Source organism: Penicillium digitatum, chromosome 3 (genome assembly GCF_016767815.1).
Source record: "Penicillium digitatum chromosome 3, complete sequence".
Taxonomy (NCBI): Eukaryota; Fungi; Ascomycota; class Eurotiomycetes; order Eurotiales; family Aspergillaceae; genus Penicillium; species Penicillium digitatum.
In genome coordinates, this window is record NC_089386.1 from 1,104,124 (window position 1) to 1,125,247 (window position 21,124).

Consider the following 21,124-nt stretch of genomic DNA (forward strand, 5'->3'; position numbering starts at 1 on the left):
CCGGTATAGTAGGTATAATAGTGTATACACTATAGGGTGAGGGTGTCTAGTGTCGTGTATGGTACTCCATACATTATGCTAAAGGTCCAAATTGTCCAATAGAGAGTCTCTCATACGTTGCGACTGGAGCCGTCTTCCTAGGTTTTTTTACTTTTCCCTCTTTTATACGTCCCCTTTTAAGGACGAAAAGTAAATTATAGAAATTCCAAAATCACAAGGATCCTTGACCCTTTAGCCGCTGGGAATGTTACAACATATCATGTACCTATTGGGTCGACCCGCCAGATCTGCGGCCAACACTTCCAAGGCTGAGTGTGTCTCTTTCTTGGATTTCTAGCTGGAAGAACGCAGATTCGGTATAATTAATATCCTGGACACCTTGTCATTCTCTTGTCCTTCCCTTGTCCCAATTATAGCGTCCCCGAGCTCGTTACGCAAGGGTTACGATGTGATGGGCTCGTAAAGATCGACTACGTACTGCCATTTTGGATTTTGACAAGGGAGGAGGGGGGGAGGGGGGGGGGAAAGTGGAGTTTAAGATAATCATCGTCATTGTCCTTCCTAAAATCTAGATTAAAGAACTTGTCTCTCCCTTTGTACCGTGCATACCCGGATGTGAGGTTGCTATTTTCTTTACATGATTTCTCTTCTTTTTACTCCGTACTGGAGGACGGACTACATGATGCAGGAGATACATCATTGCCACCCTGATCTTTGTTGCTGTCTTTTCTTTCCTCTCCTTTTTTGGAGTTTTTTTTTTTCTCTGTTTAAATGTTCCGAGCCTAGAAACGACTGCGGAGTCCGGAGAACTTAACTCGGCTTTCATCGCAGGTTCACAGCCAATGAGTCGGCTTGGCTGAATCGAAAACGGGAACGAAAACGGAAACTTGGGCCAGGTTTAGGCTACCTGCATTTTTGCAGGATTAACATATGAAGGTCATTTTTCCTACTCCGTAGTATCACCTGAGAAAAAGAAAAAGAGGGGCGCCAACTAAAATTATAGCTAATACGTAGTAGCGTATCGATTCAACGTTTAGTGGGCCTGTTTCATCGGGAGCGTGGCACAGAAACCCATCGTAGACGCCACCAAATGGGAACATGGGAATACAACGGACAATCCAGAAAGCAGCCTAGTTCAAAAACCTAGTTAAAAAAAGCCTGATTGAAAAAAAAAAGGGATTCTAAGCGGGATGCTCGGCTATCCCAAGCGGTTGAACCCCCATGGAACTTGGCTTTTGAGTTCAGATTAAGCGGAGTTTTTCAATGACGTGTGAAGATGTATTTAGAATGTGATCTGTCTACTTCGTACATCTCAGTCTCATATCACCTGCAGCTTACAATGCACCCCGTATTAAAGAGACAGGTTACAGATTGCAGGGTAGAACAGTTCTAAGTCACAGCCCAAGATGGGTGCCAATTGGTAGAACTTGGTGTCTTGAACTAACGTGGAACTAATATGGACTGGAGCCACCTACGGGAGAAATTTTTTTTTTAACCCCCCCCCCTCCCCCTTCAGAAAAAAAAAGGAGTAGCTGGAGTCACTCACAACGTGGCTAGGTGGATCTGATGGTGCTTAGGGCTCTGCCAAAGCCAAAAAAATAGACCCGTACCCGGCCAACCCGGGCTTTTGGTCAGGGGCGTCTTGTTTTTCTCTAATCTATCTATATTAGCAGGGTTCAGTTTGAAAATAACCAAAATGACAATTTTAAAGTAAGTTTAATGCTACTTTTGAAGAAAAGGAACCAGGAACACCAATTTTGAACATTGTTTCAGTTCAATATGAGACTAGGTCACTCTATAGTCAGAGCCGATCTCGATGCAAAACACATCAAGCCTATCACACGGCATCCAAGCCTGCACTGGAACGCATTTGCAGACCCACTCATTGCACCATAAAAAAGAGGCCAGAAAAAAAAGGTGGAAAGGAAATGAAGCCAATTTTCCAGAAGACCAGAAGTGTCTGAGTTCTCTCGTGGAACCGCTGACACATTCAAGAAATTGTCGATCTCTACTCCGTACTTCGCGGACTAGTAGGCCACTGAGCACACTGTTAACAGCGGCACAGCATGAGGATTCCTTCTAAGGATCCAGCCCCGGTCTGATCAACCCTAACACCAAGATCTTCGCAGGATTCAGCCTATGTTGTACTCCGCCCAGAGTACGGCATAGTCAATACGAGATTCCCCAAACCCTGCATGCCGGGCAAGATCCGAGGCCCAGTACCATGTTTTTATTTTTCCATATACTCCGTAGTCTACTTTGCTATAGTGACCTAGCACTATTTAGTCCCTATGGAGACCGAGGAGCACGGTATCAAGCAAATCAGCGGTCTCGTCCGAGACTAAGCGCTTGATCATTAATCTAAAATTCAGCCTCTTTTTCGCTCCAAGTGCAGTGTCTTCCGAAAGGGTGTGCATGGGATATCTACGAAGGGATAATTACCACGGAGCAGTGAAGAACTTTCCCATTTCACCCCCTTTACAAATCCACCACCCTCTCCACTATTGGGGCGACACAGGGCGGAACCGATCCCAGCTTCCTTCATCCTTCCAGACGTTCCAAGTCGGGGATTATGATTGCCCGGTTCCCCTTCTTAGCCCCAAAGAATGCAGCGGGAGCTGCGGGCCAGGTCAATTTGGCTTGCTTTAGCGCCATGTCATCAACTCCTTGCGGTGTAGCATCGGGTGCACACGTCCTGGTCACTCTGGTCCCCGTGCGTTCTCCTTTGTTTCTTGTTTCAGGGCTGATATGTGAATATGTGGGAGTACATACGGAGTAGGGAGGATGAAGTCATCTGTGCGGAGTACGGATTTTACCTCAGGACGAAATACAGAGGAAGAAAGTCCAAAGAGGAAAAAAAAAAAATTTAGATAAATTTAGAATTTTTTTTCTTGTTGGTCACCTCACTCTTCCCCAAATTAACTGTTGGTCAGCATCATTGGCGAGGCCCATATGAGGACTCGACGATCGTTGGAATTATCCTCCGATATGACCCAAACGTCTTTCAACGATCTTTGCGGCGCTGCCGTCTCCCGATAGGCTGCCAGAGTAGAATCAGCTGCTTCAGAACTGGGCAAGTTCCAGCTGTTTCCATCCCTGTCTGGACCTCACAAGGGCCGTGTGACACAGCCACTGGGGATAGACACATACAACAGAAGGTTGCCGGTAAAGATGGACGATGACGGCTGTAGCCTCACGGTTATCCTTCGTCATCGACTCTGAACTCTACGATCCATGATCAGATTCGAAAGTCTAAGATGTGTATCGGGCGCAAATCATAAATGCAGGCTGCCATCCTCGGATCGGTTGGGTCCTAACGCCAGGCAAGGTCCAAGTCCAAGTACGGAGTACAACATACAGGAGAGACCTTCCTTATCTGACGGCAAACGTATGACTGGTGGCGGAGCAGTAACCTATGTTGGGTGTGGATGTGGTGATGGGGAGGTGTGTTGAGTCAACGAGAGACAGTGACGGCGCCTAGCGGTCAAGCCAACGTGGTTCTCCTCAAAGAGGTTGGACCAATCACATTCCTCCGCCTGAATCGATTGAAATTACTCCAAAACCTTCTCAAATCCCCATCCGCTACTCCGTACTCAATTTTCCAATTTACCTCCAACGATTCACGTTTTCTCGTTTCTCCTCGGTACTCAACCGTCACAGGTTCCACATTCTTGGTCTATGCACTCACCTTTTTTTTCATAACTCAGGTGCTGATCTCCTTAGTACGCTGATCTTGTTCCCAACTGGGGAAAGTCAAAAAGCTCAATGAGTTGGGGATCCACACTGTACTCCGTACACATGCAGGGGCTAATCCTGAGGGGCTGCCCCTCGTATACTACGTAGCTCCATTAGCTACAGACTATTTCCGACAGAGAGTGTTGTATGGAGTCCGAAGTACGGAGTACTATGGGGGGCTAGTCCTATTGTTTCCCCGATCCTGTCCTACAGTTGCCATGTCGAGCTTGTGCAAACCCTGGAAAGACATCCAGGTGTTGCTAGAATAAGCCCGGTGCAGCTGATGGCAGGGGCATATGCAACGAACGACTGCAGTCAGATGGCACAACATTCCCAGGGTTATATCAGAGGAACACAATTCTCGCACCGGCTTTCGTCCTAGCCTTGATTGTCGGTGGTTATCATGCGTTGTAAAGAATTGCCCTTCTAGGCCCCCCCCCCCCCCCCCCCCAATTACCAATTTACTGTAAACAATATGGTACATGAGATGAAAAGTGCTTCCAAGTACCCTTTATTGCATAAACGACAACACCAAACACGGTGGACATCTCCACCTTGTAATTCTCCTTTCCTATGTTGTATGTTTTCGGCTTGCCAAATGAGAGGGGCTCAAGCCCTGGAGTCATCTCCCGCGCTCCCAATAAGCTCTCCAAAAGAAATTCAATCAAACTAGTCCTCATAAGAAACGGTTGACTTTGCCCCGGGCTCGCGTTAAGACTTTTGAGACATCAGAATCTTGCCCATCATACATGCATCCCGAGCTCCGATTCGACTCCCGTACCTGGGAGATATACACCCGCATAATTTTCACCGCGTTCTCTATCGAGCTAGTATTTTTTTTTCCCACAACCGGGTCTGTATACCGAGGCAAACATATGTGATATGCAGTGCTTCCGTATGTACTTCTCCATCCGCAGAGGGAAGTCTGCATCTTCAGTCTACGTCTTGAAGTGTACAACATATGGGTATACTACCATGTGCACTCCATAATATGCACCGAGTCGACATCACTTCGCCTTGTCATTCCACCTCCCTACATCTGCACCTCTCACACACCAACGATTAAGTACAACATAGTGTTCCGTATATTACTCCGTACAGACTTCATAGTTAGGTCCACTCTCCAGATCACCTAAAAAAGATCACCCGACAAGAAAAAAAAAAAAAACCACGGCATCATCAGTGGAAATGACCCGCCGAAAAACCACGGTTTACCCAAGTCCCCCCACCTAAACAGAGTATCATTTCCAGATCAGACAAATGGTCCAACGGAGTCACTCTCCCGCTTCTTTCCCGCCACAGCGACACAGTGGATACAACATACTTTGTCGAGCTGTGTTACCAAGGATGATGGGCATCTTGTTGATTTCGGGCACTGGCCACGACGATAGACAGGGTTTTTGTTACACTTTATCTCGGTGTATTCTTGTAGATCACGGGTGCAATGTGGAGTATAGAGTCTCGTGGATGGAGCTACGCATTAATTGTTCATTGCGGGCTTGCGGGATTGCGGTGTTGCGGTGTTGCGCTGTGATTGTTTTGAGGAACATGTCTTTGCCCCTCCTGTGTTGGTACGACGTTGTGTGGGATCTGCGACGACTTTCGTCCTTGTGTGTCAGACGTGCGCCAGGCAATTTCTCTTGAATAGTCATAGCCATGTCTTTCTTCAGATGCTATCTACGTAGGAAGATTCCCCAAATAGGCGAGCGTGTGACGGTGTTTAATTTTCTGAAACCGTTTTACTGGTCTCCTGGGCGCAATTTATCAACCCATGGATGTGCGACAGAAGCTGTAGTGGGATCAATGATGGAAATATCTATATTTGAAGACGAGAGTGGCCAACAGTTCAGCTTAAATCGACTAGGTCAAAATTTGACCACCGGAACCTTCTAGCATAGTATCAAATTTGATTTCTTGTATGATATGGATTCTCTGCTCTTGTGTGGGGGGGGGGGGGGGGGGGGGGGGGGGGGGGGGGCTGAGGTAGAGCAAAGCATTAGTAGCCGTCTTGCGTGAGCATGGGGCCCCTTCTGGCACATCTGGCTCATGGCGAGTTTTGTCGTCACCCCCCCAAGAAGCTCTTGATAATCGGTGAGGCCAAGGAATCAGCTCCAATCCGATTCGACCACATCCCCAAGAATCAGCGGCTCGATTGTAGGGTTCTTTTTGATCTGCGCGGGTGCAAGAGATTGTCAAGTGTCTGCCCTATCATACGGGATGTTTGTTGCAAGAGATGGGCATCCGATATTGGATAGCTTTGCGCCTGGTGGATTGTAGCTTCTCACAAGGATGTGTGCCAGACGCCCTGCCGGTAAAGAATGTTGATCGCCCCCTAGAAGCTGGGCAAAACGAACAATCTTATCGTCGGGTGACACATTTGACCCATCCAACGAGTGGAATGCGGCGTTTGATAGAGGTGATGCAAGTCGATTGTATGTATTCACGCAGAAAACTGTCCGGGGTTGGCTTCCCGCTTTGATCAACACAAGACCTGATCCGTGCCTCGACACGTGATACCCGGTATAGCTTAGGTGCAACTGAACTACTATTTCAGCCTCACATTGGCTTAGTCGGTGATGCCACTGGAGAGTGGTTATTCATCGTCACTGGCTTTCATCGTTGGAGGCATGGATATCTCAAGCAGGGAATGGAGAACTATGGTCGGCGCTACACAAAACCATCTAGCGTATCGGGCCGGGTTGGAAACTGCAAGAGTACAGGCGCATCTCCCAATACCCAGTATCTAACACATGGCCTGCTTCGTCCCTTCATCAATAATAACTGATCTGCTTCCTACACAGATAGGATGGCAAGGATGAGCAGATGGTATACTTTTGTTATCCCTCGGATATCTCGTACCTTTTCTTCGACCAAGTATCCTCTTTCCTTCTCCAAACTGATTCGTAGTTTTCCACGATTCCGCAAATGCCTCAAGCGGCTGAATGTGCAAAACATCCGTCGTCACATATACTGATGCAGCGATAGTCGGATGTTCCGATTGTCGTGATGATCTTTTGGCTTACCTAACGGTCAAATGCTTATAGGATAGTATGTTTGGTATACCCAAAGATGTGTAACTATTTAGTTACTAAGGTACTTAAGTAACTAGCAGCTTGAGTTTCCGCCTGAATTACACAGACCCTCAGCCCCCGCAGACCCACCTCGACACGAACAGAGAGACTACAGCACAATGTAGGGATGAAGCGGGTCATTTAGTTTCCTTGTACTGAAATTCTCCACCAAAGACAAAATACGGCTGCAGTGATAAATGGGAAACGGTGCACCTCGACGTGACCAAAAGATGATTGCTTCGATTGCATGATTAACGGTTTCGACAAAGGGCGCCAAAACACAGTTTGGACACATTCAAAGAGATGTCCCACTTCAACAATTTTTGGGGGAGGGAGGGAAGAGATTTGTTAGCATATTTTCAGTGAGATAGATCATCAGCATAGGGGCTCAGTGAAGGTCGCGTTGTATAGATCAATCGACACTCACTAAGCGGGGGAAAAAAAATTGGAGATTTTGTGGCTGCGGCGCCGATCCCCCACGGACAAAAACATCAACAAATTAAGTCCTTTCGTTTTGTTCTCGATTGCGCTACTTGTGAACCACAAGTTGTGACTGATAACCAGGACTTTGATCTCATTCGAAGCGTCAACGATAAGATCCAACACGGTGTGCTCCGATCTTCAATCGTGCCCCTACCAAAAATAGGGTAAAATGGCCCCATCAATTATAGCACAATGCGCTCCTCTCACCCAGACCGAGGAGTCGCAATCACCTCGGCAGCTTTATCAGGTTGGAACTCAAATTGCTTAGACCCAAGATCAAGGCTGATAGCTGACTAGAATGCCCTCCATCGACTAAACCGTCTGCGCACAAATTTTGAATCGCGAAAACAGGCTATTGGAGTCAAAGACCGAAGCTTCCTCTTACAGCAAATGGTAGACTGGTGCGAGGAAATTGGATACAAGGTGAGCTTCTTCAGCGCCGCACTTCCCCAGTGAGACCTGGAAATTGATCGTTAGACATGTAATTAGCCAGCTGATTTCGACGCGTTGAACGCCATCCACATTGCCGGGTCCAAAGGCAAAGGTTCCACGGCAGCCTTTATCTTCTCGATATTGGCCGAGTATTCAACGGATGGAAGTGGTTTGGGGGACCAATCCCCAGCTCCACTGGGTAAGATTGGCCTTTATACATCGCCGCACCTACGCAGCGTACGGGAACGGATCCGGATTCGAGAGTCACAGAGGACCACATTCATGGAGACCTCTCTTGATGAAGGGAAATTTGCGCACTATCTTTCAGACATATGGGATCGATTAGGAATGGATAATCGACCGCCATCCCAGAGCCCATCCTTTGCGAAATTCCTCACCCTAATGGGTCTCCATGCCTTCATCCAGGAGAAAGTCGAAACGGCGGTGGTGGAGGTTTGTATTGGAGGACGCTATGACTCGACCAACATCCTCCGCCAGCCCAGCGTCTGCGCAATCAGTAGTTTGGGCCTCGAACATACCGACATCCTTGGTCACACAATCGAGAGAATTGCATGGGCCAAGGGAGGAATAATGAAACCAGGGACCCCCTTGTTCACCGCGCCGCAGGAGCCTGGAGCCATGGCCGTCCTGGAGGATCTAGCACAGACGGAAGGTGTCGATCTACAAGTTGTCACGGCCCATCCAGACCTTGATCACATTGAGCTTGGTCTTGCAGGAGACTTCCAGCGGATCAATGCTAGTCTGGCGGTGGTGGTCGCTGCAAAACACCTATCTCGCATGGGTTACAATGATATCCCAGAGACAGCGACATTGATGCAATCTCCATTGCCTAAGAAATTCCGCCGGGGTCTCGAAAATGCGCGATGGCCGGGAAGATGTGAGACGCGTGACCATAAAGGAATCCGTTGGCTGCTCGATGGAGCCCATACCATAGAAAGTATTGACGTGTTGGGGCCTTGGGTGGCCAAAATGATGGCGGCGCAGCGGCAGGCACGGCGTGTCCTGATCTTTAATCAACAGACCAAGGATGCTGTCGCCCTTCTTCGACATCTCCGCCAGATCCTGGTATCAGCGGCATCCCAATTGCTCAACGACACAGAAGTGGTTTTCCACCAGGTCATTTTCTGCACAAACATCTTGTGGGAACGGCATGAAGCTCCAGATCTTGAAAGAGTCTCTATGACCTACTCGGGAGACTCGGTGGATGATCTGAGATTGCAGCATGAATTAGCGGCGTGTTGGACTACGATCAGTGGGGGAGAGTCCGAAGTGACCGTGGTGCGAACAGTAGAAGAGGCGATCCACCAAGCAGCTCATGGCCATGGTCATCCTTTTTGCAAGGATGAAGACCATATCAACGGGGTGGTACTGATCACTGGAAGTCTTCATCTGGTAGGGAGCGCTATGGAATTTCTAGATACGATTGTCTGAAAACATATGAAGTAGACCACTAAGATTGAGGGTCGGTAGCGCGTTAATGGATCCTCATGACAGTGGGTCAGAGGATCTCAATGACAGTATCTACTGGAGGTAGTCGGAGCAGTTGAGATGGCTGGGTCACCAAGATCAATAAGCTTAGCGTCTTTGCAGAAGAGAGAGAGACCACCAAATGATTCTCCATCCACAGACAGCCTGAACGGGTTCCGCGGGACAACTGCAGAAGCGCACGCAGACACTCCCAGGCGCAGCGTTACATAGGAGACAAAGAAACGATGCCTGGCTGTTAATAAATTACCAGAGTTGTGTTTGGATTTACACATGATCATACAGAAACCTAACTACCTTGTTGTCATTCTCTGCATACCTGTCGTTTTGCATGATGCGGCCTCGGGGGCAGAGCTCCGATTAGTGGAAAGTGTAGGGGGGACCTAGTGATGAAAAATAGTGTGTGGCGACAATCCTTTTCGACAAATCATCTGTCAGTTGCTTCCACGTTGTTTTAGTTGATATTTTTCTTCTCTTTCTTCTCTTTCTTCTCTTTCTTCTCTTTCTTCTCTGCCTTCAATTCTTCTACACATACGATCTTGGTTGTTGATCATGTAGATCATTTCTCGGCAGTGGTGCTATTTCATACTTCTCTGAAGTGCGATGCTGATACGGGGCTCTTAGAACACCCTATATAGACAATCCCAAACATCACCGTTGAACAAAAGGTAGGGTGAAAATCCATAACCGCTGCGACCCTTTGCTATGCCCATGTTCTTATCACCTGCCCCCATGCGAGACTACACTAACTCAATAGCCACGCATGAAGCAACACCACATAGTTGTCAACGTGGTTCTATGGTGAACCAAAGCTAGTGTTATTATCTGCCCTCAACTGATCCTACTCAAAGCCCTCGTCCAGAAGATGCGGTTCTTCATATAGACCAAGATCCCTCCGTATTTTTGAGGCATTAGGCAGTGGATATTTGTCCCAAGATAACTTACTCCACCCCATGATGATCCCACAAGTACCTTTCTCGCTGCCGTCAATCTAATCCTGGTAGACGTGGGCACCGAATTTCGATGTTGCTAGATCTTCTGGTTCGGCACCGAACAGGTTGCGGCAGATTGGATGGGACATAATATAGGCGTTCACTTGATCATTATCATAGCAAAGCAACTTGAGGACGTCTCATTTCCCCAAGTCATCGATGATTTAATGGGCGAGCTCGGTTGGCACAGCTGCAACATTGCGGACTGTGGAACTAGTGGGTGTTCTTTGATTGCCCATTTTTATCACGTCTGTTGTTTTTGAAGGACATGATTAGAGAAAAGACATTGAAGAAGACTACGCAGGGTCACAAAGGATGTTGCGGAGCCTCACACGATAAGGCTTCTTTGTGGAGGGCCGAGGACAATATATATCCTGAGTCATTTCCGATGAGTCATCCTAAGCTTCGATTTACCTCTCCCGATACGCCTTTCTATCCATTTCGGTGTTTTTTCCTCGAACATCTATTTCGAACACTACGCTGGAGGAAGAACTTCACGGATCGCACCTGCCAGACGCGGAGAAAATCGCAAAGCGCGTACGACAAGACCAGCAGGCCTGCAAAGAGAGAAGAGTGCCTAGTATTCTAGCAATCCAACCATCATCAGTTCCAGATGATGTCTTTGATGAGATAGCCTGGCATCTCACTCCTCACAGTGAAGCTTCCAAAGCATTGCGGTCGACTAGATGCAACAGCATAATTAAAGGCATCAAGGCCTACCTAGCCCAATTGGAAGTGATGGCAAGACCCAAGGAGCAAATTTCCATGGATAGTATGCATGTTCCAACATCAGACCAATTAAAGATCACACTCAAAGTGCTGGATTGTCTTCAAAAGCACAAAGTGGTTGCTCCAACAGAGCCTCTGTCTGAGGTTCTTCTAGCCGTGCGAGGCCAACTCTCCGAAACTCGATACAGACAACATGAATAATTTCAGAGAACTGATGCACCAAAAACCTCAGATCTGAAGAAGAGACGTTACATCTGTCGTCACCGCTTCTCGCTCACTGATTCTCACGAACTATACCCGTCACTATGTCGCCAATGCGGTATGTTTAATATCGATTGCTTGAGTCTCTCTCTCTCTCTCTCTCTCTACCAGAAAAACTAGATCTCACCGGCGAAATTGCACTGGTTACTGGAGGGAGAATAAACCTGGGTTACTTCACTGCGTTGAGACTTTCCCGGTGTGGAGCTAAGGTCATCATATCATCTCGATATCCAGCTGATGCTACAGTTCGATATCCCACGGAGCCAGACATTGGTCAAGGGGGGAAAAGAATGAAAGTAGTCGGGGCAGCTTTCAGAACAGCAAATGATGCTTTCTGGTTGGTACACATTGTCAAATTACTACTCTGTGCTTGGGATGGTGAGACTCCATCTGACACACCACAGTCCCTTGATATACTTGTCAACAACGCCGCACAACCCCTCACAGACCCAATCAAAGGAGAAGTCAAAGCTCTTGTTAGAGAGGACCACCTAAAAGACCCATCCATAGACCATGGCTCTACTCGCAGAATCCGAGAACAACAGATACATACCTTGCATAGAAGGAGGGCAGGAAGCAACCTGGATCTCACGAATTACGAGCAACAAAGCCCGGTCTCAGATTGAAGACATGACCAATGCACCACCCACAAGCCAAATTTCCACAAAAGGCCTCTGAACAACCGACATTGGAGACGAAGAGCCGTCAAAATAATCTTGGGTCCAAACCCTCCACAAAATCCCCTATTCGGATCTAATAAGCGCCCACTCTGTCAACGCTTTCGTGCCTCTAATTTTCCGGGTGGGAGTTGCCATTACACGCAGGGGGGTAGAGTAACTCGATGAATACAAGAATGGAAAGGTCGCCCGTGCGTTTCACGTATTTCAATAGCTGCAATTGGTGGCTGATTTTAGTGGTGCCGGTCGACGTCTTCGACAGAGACACAGGATGAAATTATGAAGCCACGAAGCAACGAATTCACTATTAAGGTGGGTTTGCAGTTCAGATAGCGCGAATGACGTTGCTGCTATCCAATCCATCCAGCCTGATTGCCAGAACTACATCCTTCTCGACGGATTGCAGGGAAAAAGGACCCAAGGGATTTGTTCTGATTTAAATTAACCGATTCTAGATTCTTCTCCTTTTCTTTTTCGCCTCAACTTTCCGTGTTGCAGGGGCAGCAGAATCCACCACGTTGTCGTCCCTGGCTCTCTTTGACTCTTGATGGGTCGGTGGAGCACGACCTTCATTTCTCTTTGCCGCCATTCGCACAAGGCTCTTCAATGAATACGGCGCGTCTTCTTCATTCATGACAACTTCCACCATATTAAAGCCCTTGCCAGCTTTCAGCTGCTTATTCTGCATAACATCCAACAATTCGCCCCAGTTTTCGACTCGCTTATTGAACACCGGGTACTCGGGATCGTTCTCGGGAGCCCCAAAGTACCGCGCTGACTCCAGATACCGCCAGGGCTGGACCCAGTTGTATCCCGCGTGCATGCCGTTGATATAGCGTTCGATGGTGTAGCCATTGTTGTTGATCACAAAAATTGTTATATCCAGACGGTTGCGAATGATATCTCCAATCGCTTGCACACTCATCTGGAGACTGCCGTCGCCTTCGAATAGAATAGTTCGACCGTTTAGACGGCTCTTTTCCGAGATCATCTCACGTTGAGCGAGAGATGCACCGCTGCTGGCAGCAAGCATGTACCCGATCGAAAGCCAGAGGGCGGAGTTGATCACCGTTGTTTTTGGAGGCAAGACAAAGTCCTTTCCGCCGGAAGATGAAGTGCCGGTTTCGGTCATGACAATGTCGCCAGAGCGGAAGAAGTGTGAAATGCGCTGCCAGAAGGTCTCTTGGTCAATGATTGCATCGCGAGCCGGCTTTGCAAGCTCACCAAGCTCCGTTTGGGGATCTCCAAGGTTCGGGTACGGGCTCAGTCGGGGCAGCCTTGATGTATCCAGACGATCAAGCAGTTTCCGCAAGAGGGGTTTGGTGTTCAGATCACGATAGAGAGCTCCACAAACCTCCACCCCATTCTGGTGCACCTCAATGGTCACGTTCCGGGGGGTCAACGTAGTGAAGCTGTAGGTATTGGTGTCTGCATTTAATGGTGCAATGCGGATAACGAGGTCGCAGGAGTTCACCCAGGACACATATGCCTCCTTGCCTGCAGCTCCTGCGAAAACCCCATGGAAGTTTGGGTATGTCTCGTTGATTATTCCTTTTCCAAATGGTGTTGTTGAGGATGGAATTCCAGTGACACGCACGAGCTCATCTGCCTCGGAACTTATTCCATACCGTGGGGCAAAGCCGTCGACAACAATGAAGGGCTGTTTGGCCGCATATAATCGCGTGAGGATATCTTCAAGGGCAGCATTCTCAATCCCTGGGTCATTTGGAGCAACCGATAGATCAATGGATCGTTTGAGCTTGCTAGCGGGAATGCGAGCCTTGACCAAGTCGGTGGGCAGTTCAATATAGACAGGTCTGCTTTGGAGCAGGCATTGACGCAGAGTCTCATCAATCAAGGCAGGGGCAGTCTCGACAGTTCTCAGATTGGCCTGCGCACAAGTGAACTTGGCGTAGATCTCTGCATTCAGGCGGAAATTTCCATCTCCAAATGAATGGTGTAGAACAAGACCCTGATCCTGGGACGACGTGGATGGGACACCGACAATATGGACCACCGGGGCCTTCTCTGCATATGCTCCACCAATCGCATTCAGGGCAGACAATTCTCCAACTCCAAATGCAGTCATCAATGCCGAGATGCCCTTGATCCTGGCGTAGCCATCGGCTGCGTATCCAGCATTGAGTTCGTTGGCATTACCCACCCAGTGTAGTCCTGAAGGTTCAACATAATCTAGAGCAACTAGGTTGTAGTCACCAGGAACACCGTGAACGCTACGCACTCCGAGCTGATGCAGTCTGAGGAAAAGATATTCCGCGAGAGTAACTTCGTCGGTCATCTTCATTGCGGCAAATCAGTGGGGTGGCCTGTTTGATCAACACCTTCTAATGGGTAGGTGAAGTCGAGAAAGAATTATCCGGCAGTAGGACAGGAGGAAAGAATGTTAAGGGAAAAAAAGTAGTATCCTCCTCTCCTTTTCTAGAATCTTTGCTTGCTTATCAGACTCCCATTCTGGGCAACCTTTTTTTTTTATAGAGTGCAGCGTGGGAAATCCGGAATTTCTGCACAAATCGTTCTACCCATCTTCACCACTGAATGGACAGGGGTTGCCTTGATCCATAATCCAGATCCCCACTTCAAACTCATACAACATACCTGTTGTATAATTATAAAGGCAGTGGGCAATTGCACGGTCTTCCTAAGTAAGTAAAAGATCCGACGGGAGACATAGTTTCACCCGTGTGGAGCCGAAGATTGTCCGAATATCCTATTATCAAAACGCACAATTGCGGTATCGTAGACGAATCCAGCTAATTGCAAGATCTCTCCACGGAGGGTTAGGTTCCAGCTCGTGGCGACTCATAAAAGGCTCAGGGAGACTTGTGAAATTGGAATTCCCCGATTAGGAAAATGGCTGAAGCAATCAGGAAGAAAACTACGGAGTAATTTACAACTTCTGTCACCTCGGCAGCGATTTAGTCTTTGGATTTTAAGACATCTACCTAAGGGCCCTATTAGGAGTATGAATTCAAGGTTGGGGACTTTAGTTCACACTTTAATTTGAAGTTTCAATCCGCGTTATAGTCTTCCTGAGCGGGCCCAAGTTTGTCACCATGGGCCCCCAAGGTAGCAACTTGGTTAGATAAGTTCTTCCTCGCAGAGCCCCTTTCCATATCGACCGTTTACAAAACTGACAAGGAGAGAATATCTGTGAAAAAAAACAAAAAAAAACCACACTAAACGTCTAGAAAGACATGTGAAAAAGACTAACCAAAAAGACCGCAAATGCAAATGCAAATGCGGCCGACTCTTCTGGTTCTACATCAATATGGTTTATAACCTGCCGATCGTCAAGGCCGCTAAGCGAATGACAGCACACACCTTGATAAATTGGACAATGTGCCTAACTGGCCTAATCTAAAAAAGCCCAATTCGAGATTGAAATTGAATAACCAGCATCTTACTGAGTATGGGCTGATTCTAATCTTCTTTTCCCGTGCACGTGCCGGATGCAAGTCAATGTGACGGACAAGCATCCTGACAACCCACTATACCGTCACCAAAAAGCGGGCCGCACCGACCGGGTTGTCATAGCGTCAGAGCGTAGCGAGACTATAGTGGAACATCAAAAGCAATCAAGTCCAAGACATTAGTCGCAGACAATGTGCGCTAGAATCATAGCCTGGAGGACTAAGCAGCTTAGTTTTCGGCAGGGTGTTCTCTAGGTGTGCGGCGTTGGTACCTGATACGCCTTGGTTATCGGGAGGGAGTCGTCGAAGTGGCATCGCTATTGAGTGCACTATAGTGTTCATTTCGATGTTTGTAATGGGCGGTGTTGGCGACGAAAGCCTCACGGCTCTTGCTGGTTGCAGTGAGGACGGGGTTGGGTTTAGCTGTAGTAAGGCATTCTGGGGTCACTGGATACTGGCATCATTTGTATTGATGGAGCCGTCTTAAAAGCACTCAATATCGGTGCTACTTGAGAGTTTGTCACTGTAGCGCTTGATGCCGGGACTGAGAGGGTTTGTAGAGGGTTTTTGTAGATGTTGGTGGGGTCATCGTGTAGCACTGGGTACCGGTGAAATGTAAGCTAAAGCAGGACCACCAGAACGAAGTCAAGTTCTCGCCCTGGGGTGGTTCTTGTTGTAGCAAGGGGCATGCTGATAGTGGTCACGTTAGAAGAAAAAGGGAAGAGAAGGTTGATGTGGTGTAGCTGCAGCTCATGAGGGGCTGCCCACGTGGTGTGTAATCAGCTGACCTTGGTGCATCGGTCGCCCGGACCCCCAGGATGACTACGGAGTACACCATACAACATCTGTATCTTCTGTCTATTTTTGTGCCCTACTGCTACAGGGTTTAGTGTTGGGTTGGAATTTCTGCAAATGCTATTGGCCCCCTTTCTTTGGGTTCAACCTACGACATATCCGAGCAAGGTGCCCAATTTGGTTATATTTTTAAGAGGTGCCGTCAGAAGATCTACTGCAACCTGAATCACATCACACCGGAGTCAAGAGCGCCTATAGCTTTGGGTAAAACTATGAGCAGATATTGAGCCCCGAAACTATAAAGATATCCGTAGATCCCATTACGTCCATCGATTCAGCAATCATCGGTCCGAATCAGCAGAACATCTTGCCATCTTGGTCATCGTTACTTTGCAATGCCCTCTAATAAAGACCGGATATATGTTGTTCTCCATGCACGAGGAGGAAGACCAACCATGCCAGGCAAAGAAGACACGTGAGATCACCATTCATGATGTTGTTTAGCTTAAAAGCAACCAGCAAGATTAATACCATATCTCTGGACTAGGTACCATTGGTCCCTGGTTGTAGGGCCTAAATTTGAGAGAGAGAATAGCACGGGGTTCTGTTACCATGCGAAAGAGAGTCCAAAGTTGGGAGGGGGCTCTGAGTGGTACTTCGAAGAGCTGGAGTGTTCACTTACCGCTACTAGCATGTTCCTGGTTCGTATCATGATTGGCAAGGTGCTGGATGGATATCAGGTAGCCGAAATTATGCGCAATACGCCTATCCGACAGAGTCGACCAGGATGGAATTGTGTCGCGTGGGTAAAGGAGGCTTTGGAAACGCTCCAAGCCGATCGCAAGGGCTTAGGTACAAGGATGCTTGAGTGGAACATAGTGCGCAATGAAGCAATGGCTTATTGTCAACGGAAGAAAGATCAGCACCGTTTTGATGGCCGGGGCAATTTTGATGGGAGGAAGGCTCCAACTTATGACTTGTTGGCGCAAAAGGAGATTACCGCTTGAGTTATCGAGGCAGATCAAGTCCAAAATATCAGAGGCGCAGTTCACGCAGTCCCATAAGAATAATAATAATACACAGTATGCTCCAACTTGAAATACACCGAATTCCTCAACTACATAGTCACTTCCAAGTAGCTGTCCACGGGTAATCGTCAATAGTCCCAAAAAGGAAGCAATCATTGTGACGTCAAATGGAAACTTGCCCGGATGTAATTATTCAAGTACTAGTTCCAGCCTGTGTGTCGTTTGAAGACTCCGTTAACACTCATTAACAATTCACGAATACACCCTTCGAACTCAATAGTCGGCTACAAAATGTCAACCCCCGGAAAGACCTGTTGCGGCAATGGAAATGAACTCCCAGGTGATCCCCGGACAATGAAGAGTCGAGTCCTCGAGAGCGGAGCTGCCATGATCCAAGACTTCACGCCCGTAAAACAAATCTGCGCACATCTCAATGCATTCCACATCTACGCCAACGATCCAACCCGATGTGTCGAGGCCGATCACTATTGCACTCATTTAACAGAGGGTATGTAGCAACATCCCATGTTTGGAGCCAAAGCAACCGAATAATCCACGAGCCGAGCATTAATATTTCACCCAGATATCCGCCAGTGCCTAGTCTACGACTCGCCCAAGCCAAACGCCCGCCTCATCGGCGTGGAATACATGGTTTCGCCCCGGATTTTCGCGACTCTTCCTACCGAAGAGCGTAAGCTCTGGCACACACACGAGTTCGAGGTAAACAGCGGCATGCTGGTCATGCCAGCACCGGCTGGTGTGCCCGATGCTGTGTGGGAAGCTGCCGAAACGGCAGAGATGCACGATGTTGCGCCTATCTATGGCAAGACTTATCATTTTTGGCAGGTTGATCGTGGAGACCCTGTGCCTCTAGGTCCGCCGCAGCTGATGGGTAGCTTTGTATCAAATGAGAGCGTGAAGATGGCGCATCCTGCGGGGTTGGATTCTTTGCTGGAGGACCGGAACAAGAGGTATGGGGTGGATCATCGGCAGAAGGCGAAGAAGAGGGAGGGCATCAAGCCGGTTGAGAAGCATCCCGGTATGTGTCATGTTTGTTACTTGGCTTTGCTTGTTTGTATTTCGACTGACGAGGTTCCTAGATGCTGATTCGTGGTGCGAAAAGTCACTTTGATTCAGGCAGAAAAAGACTCTCATTGATGTTGCGTCAAGGAGGCTATTTAAGAACTTGAGAGAGCATGAGTAATTGAAAATGATTAGGAATTGTCTAACTGAGATGTCTCCCCACTATGCATGTCTCAAGAACCCAGTCCCATAACGAAATGGGGTCAAAGTGAGACACACTGGGGGACAGGCTATCTGACAAGATTGCCTGGTTGTGTTCATCTTGCTTCATTGTCCACACGTGCTCGTCCTGGTTATGTATTTCGGCGACGGCAAGCTCTAGCATTTGGAGAAGCGAACATCCCGAGAGGGATAGGGGGTAGGTGGAAGGGGTATGGGGAGTCAATGTAAAATTAATCGACTGTTGGAGCAGCTCTAGTGAGAGTAGAGGCACTCAGAATAATCGAGATTTAAAAAAATCCAGGTCCTTCTCAGCCCAGCACCCAAACATTAATGGGCAGCTGATAGAGCTGGAAGGCTCCTGGATATCAAATTCAACACGACGGCAAGATTCTTTCAATCACTGGTTCATGACACAGAGATTGAGTGATGATGAGAAAAGAGGAAGACGTGGAGCCAAAAAAAACGCGCTTAAAAGGCTCCGTGTGGTCACATGACCGATCACGATCAACTGCGGAACAGTTAAAGCAGCTCGCTCTGAGCAAGACCATGCTTCCAATTCACCACAAATGGAGCACTTAATTCGGTCTTTAATACAGGGTACCAATCTGCGCACCATTGGCCGGCTCGCGCTTAATGGCACCAGCACGTTCTGCGCCTGCGCGCTGATCTGGGAGCATCTGATAACCGTCCAGCTCAGCGAGGGCCCGTCGATGTACCCCACCTTCGACGTGCGAGGCGACTGGCTCCTGATATCGCGCGTCCACCGCAATGGAAAAGGAATCAAAGTCGGAGACGTCGTACGATATGGCCACCCGAACTTCCAAGGCGTGCATGTGGCCAAGCGGGTAGTTGGAATGCCTGGGGATTTTGTCTGTCAAGACAAGCCGCTTAGTACGGGTGTTGGCAAGGAGGGGAATATGATTCAGGTGGGTTGTGTGTTTTGGTTCCGGTTGGATTCAATTGTTGACTTGCGATCTTTATACAGATCCCCGAAGGTCACGTCTTTCTGGCCGGTGACAATCTTCCCTGGTCTAGGGATTCGAGGAACTACGGTCCAGTTCCCATGGGTCTCATCAATGGAAAGATCATTGCTAGGGTATGGCCTCTGTCGAAGATGGAGTGGGTGACCAATCCGTTGCAACCGGCGCAACTGGATTCCCAGAACGTTCAGAACATTTGAGGATTATACAGTGTACATTATACCAGGAAAGTGGATTACAGTTTGCCGACGCCTGGCACTCGGGTCCACTTGTTTAAGCATACGCATGGAGTTTGGTTGGAAGGGATTAAAACAGTGTGCATATTCATACATATATCAAATTGTACAATACAAAGGCTTGAAGACAAACGAGATCAGCGGAACGAAGAGGGGTTACGTCTCTTATATGGCAGAGGCTCGACTCTCTTGCGACGCAGCTCCACATTGGCACCATCGAATCCAATTTCCTTCATGACCTCCAGGGTCGTGTCGTCCCATTGGGAACGGAATAGGTGAGCACCGATGGCCTTGAGGTGGTAACGGGACTGGAGAGTGCGAAGGAGGGTAGTTTCGCGGTTATTCTCCTTAGCCTTGACGGCGGCAAAGTCGAGAGGCTGGGAGTCCTTCTGCTCCATAATGAAGAGAGAAAGACGGTGGTAGGGACTTCCCTTCTGAGCAACGGGCGGTAGCCAGGGGAGAACGACCTGGGAATCTTCCAAAAGCTGCGCGAGGTCGACCTTGGTGGAGGTGGCCGAGATGGGGACGTTGACGGCCAGGAAGTGTGTCTTGTAGTCAAAGTTATTGTTCTCAACGTTCGGGACATCAGGGTCGACAACTGCGATAGTGACCAGCTTTTCACCACCCTCAAAGATTTGCACGTCGAGTTTAGGTGCGCTTGTGCTGAGTTTTGCTTCGACAAATTCGCCGGCTTGGACTTGTCGCTTGCCGAAGTACAACTTTGTTTCGACGACGGGGTCGCAGTGAGGCAGAACATCAGGAATGACGTTCATCTGGGTGATACGCTGGACGAGAATCTTGCGGCGGTATTCGCGCCATTTGCGGTCGGCCAAAAAGCGGTAGATGGGCTTGGACATGTCACCTGAATTAACAGATATCGAACAATTAGGCTCATCTCAACGTGATCGGTTCATCTAGAGACCTTTACCTTCATTATCTTCGAACTTTCGCTTGACCAAGGGGTCGTTAATATCGGCCAAAACCTTGAGGCGCTCCAGGTGTAATTGCATCGCAGTAACGCGGGACTTCTTCGCCTTTGCTCCTCCGGCCTCCTCGACAGACAAAGCCTCTTGTCTGGCAAGGCGTTGCCTCATTGTCTCGATCTCCTTCAATTTCTCTTCGCGGTCCGCAAGCAAAATCTTCCGGGCTTCTTGGAAACATTGGTAAGGCAGTTGTTCGAAAGGAAGGTTTTCTGAATCTTGGAGCGCGGCACGGCGACGACGAGATCCAATGGGGGCAGTTCCCTGTCGGAGCAATCGTCTTTCAAGACGAGGACTCGTCACAAGAGAGGGATCGGGTGCCTTGTGGAAAGGTTTGCTCGGAGTTTCAGCTTCGGGCTCTCGAACGCTGGCAGTCGATTGGAAAGCTCGTGTTTGGAGCTGGACACCAGCCACGCCTCTAGAGTAGGTGTTGCGAAGGCATTGGAGTAGAGGCTTTGAAGCCCGTTCGCAGTGGACCATGATTCAAAGGATAGAGATTTATGATGGGTTTGGCTGAGGATCCGACGTTGTTGTCTTCCCGGG

The 21,124-nt window shown here is 48.4% G+C and overlaps 8 protein-coding genes across 8 annotated transcripts; 5 read left to right on the forward strand and 3 right to left on the reverse strand.

Moving 5' to 3' along the window:
• Positions 1–2,541: 2,541 nt before the first annotated feature.
• On the reverse strand, positions 2,542–2,794 carry Pdw03_7939 (uncharacterized protein; the record flags this gene model as incomplete). Its single annotated transcript, XM_066101812.1, has 2 exons — positions 2,542–2,723; positions 2,773–2,794. 2 exons carry the CDS (start codon positions 2,792–2,794, stop codon positions 2,542–2,544), a joined length of 204 nt encoding a protein of 67 aa, XP_065956895.1.
• A 596-nt stretch (positions 2,795–3,390) lies between these two features.
• On the forward strand, positions 3,391–3,714 carry Pdw03_7940 (uncharacterized protein; the record flags this gene model as incomplete). Its single annotated transcript, XM_066101813.1, has 3 exons — positions 3,391–3,422; positions 3,482–3,643; positions 3,708–3,714. The coding sequence occupies 3 exons, from the start codon at positions 3,391–3,393 to the stop codon at positions 3,712–3,714; spliced, it is 201 nt and encodes a 66-aa protein (XP_065956896.1).
• Positions 3,715–7,458: 3,744 nt separating this feature from the next.
• Pdw03_7941 (tetrahydrofolylpolyglutamate synthase) lies at positions 7,459–9,173 on the forward strand (the record flags this gene model as incomplete). The annotated part of the gene is made up of 3 exons (XM_014677599.2): positions 7,459–7,536; positions 7,587–7,712; positions 7,779–9,173. 3 exons carry the CDS (start codon positions 7,459–7,461, stop codon positions 9,171–9,173), a joined length of 1,599 nt encoding a protein of 532 aa, XP_014533085.2.
• A 3,164-nt stretch (positions 9,174–12,337) lies between these two features.
• Positions 12,338–14,191, reverse strand: Pdw03_7942 (Ankyrin, putative; the record flags this gene model as incomplete). The annotated part of the gene is made up of 1 exon (XM_014677601.1): positions 12,338–14,191. The coding sequence occupies one exon, from the start codon at positions 14,189–14,191 to the stop codon at positions 12,338–12,340; it is 1,854 nt and encodes a 617-aa protein (XP_014533087.1).
• Positions 14,192–16,507: 2,316 nt separating this feature from the next.
• On the forward strand, positions 16,508–17,119 carry Pdw03_7943 (uncharacterized protein; the record flags this gene model as incomplete). Its single annotated transcript, XM_014677602.1, has 2 exons — positions 16,508–16,587; positions 16,660–17,119. 2 exons carry the CDS (start codon positions 16,508–16,510, stop codon positions 17,117–17,119), a joined length of 540 nt encoding a protein of 179 aa, XP_014533088.1.
• Positions 17,120–17,431: 312 nt separating this feature from the next.
• Positions 17,432–18,272, forward strand: Pdw03_7944 (Peptidase S24/S26A/S26B; the record flags this gene model as incomplete). The annotated part of the gene is made up of 3 exons (XM_066101814.1): positions 17,432–17,648; positions 17,724–18,179; positions 18,241–18,272. 3 exons carry the CDS (start codon positions 17,432–17,434, stop codon positions 18,270–18,272), a joined length of 705 nt encoding a protein of 234 aa, XP_065956897.1.
• Positions 18,273–18,951: 679 nt separating this feature from the next.
• Positions 18,952–19,565, forward strand: Pdw03_7945 (Peptidase S24/S26A/S26B; the record flags this gene model as incomplete). Its single annotated transcript, XM_066101815.1, has 2 exons — positions 18,952–19,311; positions 19,371–19,565. 2 exons carry the CDS (start codon positions 18,952–18,954, stop codon positions 19,563–19,565), a joined length of 555 nt encoding a protein of 184 aa, XP_065956898.1.
• A 173-nt stretch (positions 19,566–19,738) lies between these two features.
• Pdw03_7946 (mitochondrial 54S ribosomal protein mL38) lies at positions 19,739–21,061 on the reverse strand (the record flags this gene model as incomplete). The annotated part of the gene is made up of 2 exons (XM_014677604.1): positions 19,739–20,463; positions 20,530–21,061. 2 exons carry the CDS (start codon positions 21,059–21,061, stop codon positions 19,739–19,741), a joined length of 1,257 nt encoding a protein of 418 aa, XP_014533090.1.
• Positions 21,062–21,124: the final 63 nt, after the last annotated feature.